At 41.5% G+C, this 11,842-nt stretch overlaps 1 protein-coding gene across 1 annotated transcript in view; it reads right to left on the reverse strand.

The window, feature by feature from the left end:
* Positions 1 to 1,456: 1,456 nt before the first annotated feature.
* ccdc93 (CCC complex scaffolding subunit CCDC93) overlaps positions 1,457 to 11,842 on the reverse strand; it is an 11,626-nt gene continuing 1,240 nt past the window's right edge. The window contains exons 2-14 of the mRNA XM_010766929.1: positions 10,856 to 10,942; positions 9,611 to 9,727; positions 9,294 to 9,356; positions 8,857 to 8,930; positions 5,188 to 5,269; positions 5,013 to 5,087; positions 4,790 to 4,861; positions 3,629 to 3,737; positions 3,469 to 3,551; positions 3,315 to 3,352; positions 3,127 to 3,211; positions 2,775 to 2,888; positions 1,457 to 2,207 (exon numbers count right to left, since the gene is read on the reverse strand). Coding sequence (XP_010765231.1) covers positions 2,151 to 2,207; positions 2,775 to 2,888; positions 3,127 to 3,211; positions 3,315 to 3,352; positions 3,469 to 3,551; positions 3,629 to 3,737; positions 4,790 to 4,861; positions 5,013 to 5,087; positions 5,188 to 5,269; positions 8,857 to 8,930; positions 9,294 to 9,356; positions 9,611 to 9,727; positions 10,856 to 10,942 — 1,056 coding nt within the window. The 3' untranslated portion in view covers positions 1,457 to 2,150. The remainder of the gene's footprint in view (positions 2,208 to 2,774; positions 2,889 to 3,126; positions 3,212 to 3,314; positions 3,353 to 3,468; positions 3,552 to 3,628; positions 3,738 to 4,789; positions 4,862 to 5,012; positions 5,088 to 5,187; positions 5,270 to 8,856; positions 8,931 to 9,293; positions 9,357 to 9,610; positions 9,728 to 10,855; positions 10,943 to 11,842) is intronic.

The raw sequence follows: 11,842 nt of genomic DNA on the forward strand, positions 1-11,842 counted from the left end.
TAAAACAAAGTATAGCCTATAGCTGCAATATATAAGTTAGTGTGCATGTTGTCGGACGTCCACTGACTAACGTAGAGCGTTCACACAGGATCTGCTGGCCATATGATGTCCTGATGAACAGAAGCACAAGCAGCCCGCTGGACTCAGATCTCTAGATACCTCATCACTCCTCCGCTGCTCCGATACAAGTCCGGGCTGCGGTGGTTTGTTGATATATGTCGTCGTCTTCTGTTTGCTTTCTTCGAGGCGACGTGGTTCTGCAGCGCCCCCATCGTCAGTAAATGGAAGTATTACAAAGAACCCAGTTTAGTGCAGTTATTTCACAAGTTTAGTTATATACACAGCTCGGAAAAAATTACCGAGGTCCGGACCTCGGTGACCTCAATGGTGGATACGGCCCTGCCTCAGACTGTCCAGGAGCTCAGTGATGCCCTGGTCCAGATCTGGGAGGAGATCCCTCCGGATACGATGAATACACAGTACTGAGTAACATTTTGAGTTGCTGAAAAAATGTACAAGTCGGCCGCATTATTTTTCCACTTTGGTTTTCGGGATGTTTTTGAATTCAGCCCTCTGTAGGTTAATCATTTTCATTTCCATCAAACGATGTGGCTTTCGTTCCAAACACATTACCCAGCCCTTATCAGTATAGATATCCAGCATGATTTATTTTCCCACTGAGATCTGATGTGTTTTCCAAGTGTTCCTTAAAAAATGTTGAGCAGTGTATTTAGCCTTGACGCCCCTTTTTTGGAACTATGCCACCCCCCCATTAAAGAACTACAACAGGAGAGGATGTGCATGTCCGAGATGAGACACACACGTCACAACTCAAAATACTTTAACTTAAGGTTGTAATGAATATTTTAATATACATTTGTTATTTTTTAAAGTGGAACTTCTGTTTTTTTTTTTTATTTAGGTTGTGCATTGTTTTAAAGTTTGGTAACGTTAGCCACCATCATACCAGCACCAAGCGCTACAACAGCAAAACCTTTGAGAGTATTAAACTGGGCAAAATTGTTGTTCATGAATTCAAATATTGAGTTTGTATCAGGAAACATTACATTTGAAAATGTTACATCAACAATTCATTAACAACAGGGTAACTGCATCTGTTAAAGGAGAACTACAACAATTTTACACATCAGTGTGTTCACAGGCATTCAGGAGCACTTCAGGCATTCAAGTTGGCGGCCAAGTTGCACTGTGGGTAATGTAGGCACCAGGTTTTAACAAGGAAGAAGAATGTGTCAAGTAAAACAGGAGATATCTCTGATGATGCTGCAACACTTCTGATTTTTATAAAAGGACGTTGGTGTGATCAAGATTGGAGGTGCTACACAGGATGTTTCCTTCACAGATTCATCATGTGACGGGAGACTTCTGATAGTATGCTGTCTTCAATCAGCAGTGGCTGACTGAACATTAGTATCTGAAATGAGTCACATGTCAATCCTGAATAGAAAGATTTGTTTATTTATTAAATACTTGTTGTACATGGTAATTAAGACATGAGGAGTCTGCAAACTTCAGAGGCACATAAGAACAGATTAGAAGATGATTGATGTTTAAAGCTACACTAGGAAACCTCACATCTTATAATAACATTTAAGGACTTTAGTTCCAAACATTCTACAAGATGACATCAGCAAGAACCTAGACCTAGTGTGTGTTGCACAGTGCAGTCCCACGTGATCCACATGAAGTCATGGTGGATGTATCGAGTGCAGCTATAAAGGTGTAGTTAGCGTTACAGTCCCAATGAGCAATAACACATTGTGGGGATTCATAGGATTATTATGTGCCCCCTTAATATTGTTCATGTACACACTCAACACCTTCTTTTGAGAAGAATGGGCTTAGTAGATACTAATAAATTGGTTTGTAATTTGTGATCATTGCGGAGAGGGACATCAAACATGCAAAACATTTTAGAGCTTCTTTTGACCTATAAAAGTAATTTGTGTTTTTCAGTCAGCTGGAATTAGCACGTGTAGAGCACAGGCTTTTGAATGTGAGTGGTTAAGTGTTGGCTTTCAACTGTATCAGAAATAAAGAAGAGAAATTAAACAAATAGTGGAATGTATAGCTCTCATACTTATGTCATGTAGATTACACGTTTGGGTTTAGAACCAGTGGAACAAGCTCTAAGAAGCCCCTTTCGCTCGGAGTTTGGACAGCAGCATCTCGTTCTTCCGACACTCCTGGTGACAAGAGCAAGAGCATCATCATCATTATCATATCAATAACCTACTGTTCTTTCTGCTTATTCATATTTAGACAGCTGTTTTTACATGAATTATGATCTCAATGTGCATAAAGTGGTAGTACCACATCAATTGTCAATGTCCTTTAAAGAGGCCCTATTCTGCTTTTGGGGGTGTTTCCTCTCCAGTACTGTGCTATATAGGTGTACGTGCATGTCAATGGTCTGCAAAGGCTAACATCTCTGTGTTCAGGACACTCTTGTTCTGGATTTATAATAACTAATAACAAGCCAAAATGCTACTAATATGCAAGCTTATTAGCAACAGGTAGATATATTAATAATGTGTTAATTGTATGATTATAATCCTTATGTTCAAATAATATATGTTATATTTGTGTAAACCCGGCTCACATCGCTGAGGGTGCTAATCCCAAGCTAACCATTACTTAACATAGCCTTAAACTATGTTAAGTGTTCTTACCAGGTGAACAGTCTGCCTCACATTGTATCCAGTGAAACTAATGCAGCAGCAGCAGCAGCTGATAGCTCATGTTCTTCTCACCTCTTTAAAGTCCTTGACTGTTTTGAAGTAAAGCCTCTGCTTATCAAGCAGCTCCAGGTACTCGTCGTTCAGCTGATCTCTCCTCATTTTGTTTTCCTGCCTCTTCTTCTCCATCTGGAAGAGCAGAGGAAGCACGCATCACAAGAAACACTGCCACAGCTTGTGTTGAAACGCTGGTAAGAAGGTTTCTCTGTTTGTTCTGAACAACAATGTCGCCATGTCATGTTCCTTAATGTCAGCATTTACCTTGGTGAGTACATTCTTATCATAATCATAGAAATAAAAGAACATTAAGAACAATCAATGAAACCCAAGTTGTACGGGGCGAAAGGATCCTTTCAGAGAGTTCTACCTTGATGCGATTCTGTTTGATTCCCTCCACTATTTGCTCCATCTGTCGGAGGAACTGCTCCTTGGCTGCTGAAGACGACATGGCCCTGAACAACAGCACAGCAAGTTACAGTCCTTCACTTTACACCCTCATCAGCTACACCACTCTCACATTACAAACATTCACCAGAGATGTATATTCATACTTACTGGTGGAAGTTGTCGTGAATAGAATTCAGCAGGTTCACCTTCAGAAATAAAGCATTCATATTGAGAGCACATATCATCTGGTGAATTTAGTTAAAAGTTAAAGTTGGACTAGAACCATAGAATTGGAAATGATTTCAACAATGAAGGTACTTACCTCCTTCTCCAGATAAACCTTCTTGTCGTCCAGCGTGTTGTACAGTGTGAAGAACTGCTTAGTCTCTTTATGTGTTGCAGAAACTGAAAGGAACAAAACAAATTGTTTCTGTTCTAGCACTGGTTTGAGCAGAGATGGAGGAGGAGGAAGAGGAACCCACCCTGGCTGTAGAGTTCGATGAACCTCTTCTGGTACTGGGTGAGCTCCGCCCGGCTCGGCACCTCATCGATGTTCCTCTGCAGGATGGCGATCTCACGGTTCCTGCGAGCCTGAAAACAGTCAGCCTGTCTCAGAGGCATTCAGCCTTTCACAGTCCACAGCTCAGAGTGTTCTGATTCTGGCAACTCAACCAAAAACTGTTCCAAAGTCACATTTAATGTGCCACATGTCTATGAATGTTTGAAGCGAATGCATCCGCATGTTTTGGTTGTTAATGCTTCCTGTAGCACCTGGGAATTGTTTTTAGCAATGAAAGGTGTATTATTATTACTGAAATGATCTGAAAAGCCTTTGACTCAATATAGTCAGCAGAAATAAGTTAAAAAAACAAACTAATACAGAATGCATTTACTAACAGGTACTATGTGTACCCAACGTCTCATATATCCTTTCTGTATCCCAGTGATGTGACATGTGAGGCCACATGTACTGTAGTTTGTTTCACTCCAGATACCCAGCCCTGCTGCCACACATCACATGGGGATTATTCTGCTACAGAAAGCCTGTGTCGACATATTGAATAATATAATGCTAAATCCCAGCATTATGATAACTTCTTTCTTATACTGCTGGGTTGTCATAACAATGCCTCGTTGTATTTGATGATCATATGGCTTTGCTGGTACATTTTAAATCTGCAAAATAACTGTAGCTATTAATGGAGTTAATTGAGAATACACTGCTTTCCTCTTAAGTGTAACAGATGAGAAACATCGTGAAGCATGAGGTGGTGGTGATAATAAATAAAGGCTCTGGTGCTTAAGTACAAAAAATAACTGAATGTACTCTTACTTACTTTGCAACACAAAATAATGTCCTAATTCAGATATAACTGCTGCAGGTCTGCGTCATGTCTGATGAGCTTTCCCACGAAAACAAGATGACAACTCTCCCGTAAACTGAATTATTTGCATTATAACTATAATGATCAGGGATACCGTAGAGAAGCCTGGGGCAGATCAAACCAGGAAATGAAACCACCAATATTCTTTTAACTACTCTCAATTTGTCTCAGTCTTATCTGTAGTCTGTTATCTGCTGCTTTGACCTCATTCGTCCAGTTCCTTCTTATCTTGTGTTATGTTACATGTGAAGAAGTTACCATGAGCAGACGGATCTTCTGTAGTTTCTCTCTGTCTGTGTTGTACTGTTTGTCTATCAGCTGGTTCCTCTCCTGACAAAAGACACAGAGGAGGGGATAGAGTGCAAACTGTGATTATTATTATTATTATTATTATTATTATTATTATTATATCCTCTTAGAATGAATGTGTTTTATAGTGTGTCAAATATGCTGTGCTGCATAGTGAATATATATATATTACCTTCTCCTCGTCTGTATCCTGTCCTGATGCCATCTTCAAGTCTTCTATGTTCTGCTGTAGACGGGCCATCTCTTCCTGGATACACATTCCATCATCATTTAACAGAGTCAAATCTTACTTGTTTCCGGTGCTAACACCCAGCAGTGTGAGCATGTTAGTGTGCTGATGAACTCACTCTGCAGTGTGTGCGGAACTCCTGCTCCTGCTGCTTCAGGTTCTCATTCATCGTCACAAAAGCCCTGAGCTTCTCCAGAGAGCTGTTAGCAGAACAAAGCATATTTACATGGACTGTCCCTTTAAGCAGCGGCGGCCCCCCCTTCAGCAGCCTGTATACTGCTCGCCGAGCATACATTTGACATGTGAAAAGTATGCATCCAATCCTTAAAAACTTTGGAAAGATATTTGGGATTTCACTGACACCAAATTCACGATTTCACAGTCAGCAGACATGCATTATAATCTCATGACAATCTAACATGTCGGTCTCATGTCTGCATAAGCATGTGATTTGATGTAAAAGCATCCCTCACACTCATAATCGCATTAAAAGAGCTCCCCCCCACTGCTAACTAGACATTCTAAACTGACCACTCCCTGTCTCAACAGGTACCAGATAGTACACAAGCATTGAGGGTCCTTTCTTTAAAAGTCCTGTCATGTCTGAATGCAGCCGGTATGAACATTAAGACTCACCTATCTGAGCGACAAAAGGTCAGCAGTGTTACATATTCTACCAGTGGAGCGGCCATTCCTTCATGGTGCCACAGGAGGTCAGTAACAGCTTTGTTTGGGGATTTCTTCACAAGATAACATACAGGACTGTCTCAGAAAATTAGAATATTGTGATAAAGTTCTTTATTTTCTGTAATGCAATTAAAGAAACAAAAATGTCATACATTCTGGATTCATTACAAATCAACTGAAATATTGCAAGCCTTTTATTATTTTAATATTGCTGATTATGGCATGCAGCTTAAGAAAACTCAAATATCCTATCTCTAAATATTAGAATATCATGAAAAAGTATACTAGTAGGGTGTTCAACGAATCACTTGAATCGTCTAATTAACTCGAAACACCTGCAAGGGTTTCCTGAGCCTTGAAAAACACTCAGCTTGGTTCAGTAAAATAAATCACAAGTATGGGGAAGACTGCTGATCTGACTGCTGTCCAGAGGACCGTCATTGACACCCTCCATCAGGAGGGTAAGACACAAAAAGAAATTTCTCAAAGAGCAAGCTGTTCACAGAGTGCAGTTTCAAAGCACATCCACAAAAAGTCTGTTGGAAGGGGGAAATGTGGCAGGAAACGCTGCACAACCAAGAGAGATGACCGCAGCCTTAACAGCATTGTGAAGAAGAGTCGCTTCCAGAATTTGGGGGAGCTTCAAAGACAGTGGACTGAAGCTGGAGTCCAGGTATCAAAAGTCACTGTTCACAGACGTGTCCGGGAAATGGGCTACAATAGCCGTATTCCCATGGTCAAGCCACTTCTGAACTCAAGACAACGGAAGAGGCGTCTGACTTGGGCTAAGGAAAAGAAGCACTGGACAGTTGCACAGTGGTCCAAAGTCCTCTTTTCAGACGAAAGCAAGTTTTGTATTTCATTTGGAAGTCAAGGCGCCAGAGTCTGGAGAAAGGCTGGAGAGGAGCAAAATCCAAGTTGCTTGAAATCCAGTGTGAAGTTCCCACAGTCAGCGATGGTTTGGGGAGCCATGTCAGCTGCTGGTGTTGGTCCACTGTGTTTCATCAAGCCCAGAGTAAATGCAGCTGTGTACCAAGAGATTTTAGAGCACTACATGCTTCCGTCTGCTGAAAAGCTCTATGGAGATGAGGAATTCATTTTCCAGCATGATCTGGCACCTGCCCACAGTGCCAAAACCACCAGTAACTGGTGTACTGACCATGGCATTACTGTCCTCGATTGGCCTGCAAATTCCCCTGACCTGAACCCCATAGAGAATACGTGGGGTATTGTGAAGAAGAAGCTGAAAGACACCAGACCCAACAATGCTAATGAGCTAAAGGCCGCTATTGAAGCATCCTGGGCATCCATAACACCTCAGCAATGCCACAGGCTGATTGCCTCCATGCCACGCCGCATTGATGCAGTAATCCGTGCAAAAGGATTCCCAACCAAGTACTGAGTGCATTAATGCACTCAGTACTTGGTTGGGAATCCTTTTGCACGGATTACTGCATCAATGCGGCGTGGCATGGAGGCAATCAGCCTGTGGCATTGCTGAGGTGTTATGGATGCCCAGGATGCTTCAATAGCGGCCTTTAGCTCATTAGCATTGTTGGGTCTGGTGTCTTTCAGCTTCTTCTTCACAATACCCCACATATTCTCTATGGGGTTCAGGTCAGGGGAATTTGCAGGCCAATCGAGGACAGTAATGCCATGGTCAGTACACCAGTTACTGGTGGTTTTGGCACTGTGGGCAGGTGCCAGATCATGCTGGAAAATGAATTCCTCATCTCCATAGAGCTTTTCAGCAGACGGAAGCATGTAGTGCTCTAAAATCTCTTGGTACACAGCTGCATTTACTCTGGGCTTGATGAAACACAGTGGACCAACACCAGCAGCTGACATGGCTCCCCAAACCATCGCTGACTGTGGGAACTTCACACTGGATTTCAAGCAACTTGGATTTTGCTCCTCTCCAGCCTTTCTCCAGACTCTGGCGCCTTGACTTCCAAATGAAATACAAAACTTGCTTTCGTCTGAAAAGAGGACTTTGGACCACTGTGCAACTGTCCAGTGCTTCTTTTCCTTAGCCCAAGTCAGACGCCTCTTCCGTTGTCTTGAGTTCAGAAGTGGCTTGACCATGGGAATACGGCTATTGTAGCCCATTTCCCGGACACGTCTGTGAACAGTGACTTTTGATACCTGGACTCCAGCTTCAGTCCACTGTCTTTGAAGCTCCCCCAAATTCTGGAAGCGACTCTTCTTCACAATGCTGTTAAGGCTGCGGTCATCTCTCTTGGTTGTGCAGCGTTTCCTGCCACATTTCCCCCTTCCAACAGACTTTTTGTGGATGTGCTTTGAAACTGCACTCTGTGAACAGCTTGCTCTTTGAGAAATTTCTTTTTGTGTCTTACCCTCCTGATGGAGGGTGTCAATGACGGTCCTCTGGACAGCAGTCAGATCAGCAGTCTTCCCCATACTTGTGATTTAGTTTACTGAACCAAGCTGAGTGTTTTTCAAGGCTCAGGAAACCCTTGCAGGTGTTTCGAGTTAATTAGACGATTCAAGTGATTCGTTGAACACCCTACTAGTATACTTTTTCATGATATTCTAATATTTAGAGATAGGATATTTGAGTTTTCTTAAGCTGTATGCCATAATCAGCAATATTAAAATAATAAAAGGCTTGCAATATTTCAGTTGATTTGTAATGAATCCAGAATGTATGACATTTTTGTTTTTTTAAATTGCATTACAGAAAATAAAGAACTTTATCACAATATTCTAATTTTCTGAGACAGTCCTGTATACTTTATTGATCCCATGCTCAACATTAAAAGGGGTTTTGCATTATGTTAACATTTGAATGGCTTCATTGCAACTGTGCTCAATAAATAGTAATGAACGTTTGACTCCTCATACTGGGTTGTTCTCCTACTAGTGCCAGAAGCACAACCACTGGTTGCGAGATATCCAACTTGTGTATTAAACCTCACTTATAGTCTCTACTAAGTCTTCTTTGAAATGTTTCTTTCCTGAGGCTCAAGTTCCTAAATAAATGAACAGACAGACAGGAGGAAATATACACCGACCCAAATCACAGAGGCCATGAGGATCCAATGACACAAACTAGTCAGAGATAATGTGTGTGACTCGCCTGCTGTCAGCCTGCTCCTCCAGCTCAGCCAAACTCTTCAGCTCTCTGTCCAGTTTCTCAGAGCACTCTGTAGCCTGGGATCATACAAACACACCTGCTTAAACCACTTTAAAACACCCCCCCTGATGATCACACTACTGATGATTGTAGTGTGATCAATGATATTCTTAATGTCTATCAAAAGGCTCTGAAATCCCCTTCTTGTATGTTATTAGAGACACTATGTGCTGTCGGCTCCATCTCAAAATCCAAAATGAAGATCCTTAACAATAACCATCAGATAACAAAACTCAGGTTCCTCTGAAAGAGTGAAGTGCTTCGAAAGCAACTTGCAATCATATTTTACTGTCTGTTACATTGTTCCATGTTTGCCAATAAAGTACAAGCAAACAGATGTTCATGAATAGTTGGCTGCAAGCATTTCAGCATGGTCTTACCTCAACCAGATTTCTCTTGGCATCGTCACAGCCTGTTTTCACCTCTGCATGCTTGACTTTCAGCTTTGTAAACAATGAAATACGTATCATTAATAGTTCCGACAGCGTCCCTCCCTGATCACTGCTGCATCATAATGAGGTTTATACTTTGTGTTCTACTTGCTAAGTAAATGCTGTCTGTATATATCATAGAAGTACTGCATGTATTGTCCCTTTGCCCTATGTTTAAACAAATACATCTTCCTGTACAGATTTGACCCTTGAGGGTCACAGTGGCCGTGGTTGTGATGCTGAGGTGTGAGAGCAGAGTGGAGCACCTCCTCCAGTTGTTTGGTCCGGTGCTGGATCTGTTTGTTGATCGAGGCCACGGCCCGGCGGTGCTGCTGCAGCGGGCCGTGGCGCTCCGAGCGCTCCTCTGACGTCAGCTCCGACTGCTGCAGGGACATAGGGGAGAGCACAGAACAACCAGAAAAGGCTAACAGAGGAAAACTGAGGCCCTCACGAGCCGCTGGAGTGAGTGTGCTGGGTTTCAACATGCCTGTAAAAATGTCTGAAACAGTAACCAATTTCACTTCACAAGCATGAAAGGAAAAAATAAAATCTCTTTGTGATTTGAAAAGCTCCGTTTCGTTGAGATTGAGGGGTCAACATTTTTCCTTCCTACGATTATGATAATACGGATTTTAAGGCACCAAAACTATTATCATTATTATGGTTTGAATAGCATTTAAAAAAGCTTTTAATACACAGCAGTATCTTAATATGGCCAAAGCCAGAGCTTGGCTACAACAGGAGGAACTGCTTTCTGAGTATTTCTATTACGGTCTGCCACATCACTGAAGCTAAGGAGAAATGGAAAACTGAATGTCTCTCTTTCTGTCCCTTCAAGCTGAAATAACCGCCTGACTAGAAGAAATTGAGTTGAAAAAGTGGGAGTATTTTCAGGACTGGACATGCTCACTACATTAGACATTCTTTCTGAATGGAGAGAGAGTCTCTGCCTCTTCACTAACAACAGAATGTGGACTGAATCAGAACACCTGAACTCTGTTAAGAACATCCGTAAACATTCATCTGTTTGCCCTTTGCTAATGATTTATCTAATATATCATACATTTCATTTACTTGTATATAGACACTTCTTGCACTATTTTTTTTGTATTACTTGCACATCTCAAAACACTCTCTTGCACTATTTGATCTATTTTATTTGTTTTATGTTCTATATATTCATGTAGCTCTGTTGGAGGAGCCTGGGACTTCAGTTGTTCATCTCTACACTGTAGCTGCTGTGCTAATGAAAATAAAGCCTTGAAAGTTGAATCTTGAAGCAGGGGGGAGCTCAGGAAGACGGAGTGGGTTTATACATGTCACTGAGACACAGGATTTATGTTATGCTTTATGGTATTGTTTCATGCTTTATTTCACGAGGTAAAGATACAAATAGAAACAGAACTAATTAAGCTTTTCTCTGAAAACTCTAAAGTACAGGTGGTAGCAGCTCATAATAAGAGTCGTCTTATGTTCCTGCAGTACAGCATGTCACAGTGGTGCTTGCTCACCTTCTCTGCATACTCAGAGGCCATCTGTTTGATCTCCTCAGACTGCATTCCCACTATCTGACCCACCGCACTCGCTGTTAGCTTCCCCTGCACACAGGCAAAAGAGAAAAAATGAAATAATTGATTGTCATTGTTTATTTACGCAATTTAGCTGTTCTGATTACATTAAATGCAGTGGTACAACAAATGTTTGACTACATGACTAAAAGTGCTTTTAAAAGAACAGAGCCTTGACTGTTGATTCAGGATCAGAATCCCTTTGTCAGTCCCACAGAGGGGACATGTACATTGTTACAGCAGAAAAGAGACAAAGACAGCTTCATGTTACCTAAAGCTTGCAAACAAAAGTATTCAAGATACAAAAATAAATTATAATAAAAGAAGATTGAGCTGAATTGGAATATTGTAGAAAGAGCAATGGTAGATAAAGAAAAAATACATAAAGAAAATACAAGCTTAAGGTTATTAATATTACAGTATAGTAAGTGAATAAATGCTTTGTGAAGTTTGAGGCCAGATACCCAGGAGGTTAGGTTTGAAGGGACTTCAGCTGTAAATCCGCCTCATACACAAGCTCTGATGACTCCATCATTACTCCTCACTTGGATTAGGACTATACTTTATGGTTTTAGTTTTCTTTGTATTGTTTATGTTCTGATTTGATGTAAAGCGTCTTTGAGCATTAGGAAAAGCGCTTTACAAATGTATTAATATTATCAGCAGCTCAGCTCAGCTCAGGCAACGAGGAGGAGGAGGAGGAGGAGGAGGAGGAGGAGGAGTAGGAGGAGGACTGGGCCCGGCTGGGGGGCCAGCAATCACCTCGTCATAATTACACTGTAGCTATGCACTAATTACAATAAAAGCCTTGAATTTGAAACTTGAAGACATTGGATATATGTATACTCATAGGCGGCGCGTGAGGCTCAGGTTTGGGAAGGCTAAATCACTTTTTTTTACCTGACGCTGCCTGCCTCCGGCGTCTATAGA

The sequence above is a fragment of the Notothenia coriiceps genome, unplaced genomic scaffold (genome assembly GCF_000735185.1).
Source record: "Notothenia coriiceps isolate Sejong01 unplaced genomic scaffold, NC01 NC01_scaffold00003890, whole genome shotgun sequence".
In the NCBI taxonomy this organism is placed as follows: domain Eukaryota; kingdom Metazoa; phylum Chordata; class Actinopteri; order Perciformes; family Nototheniidae; genus Notothenia; species Notothenia coriiceps.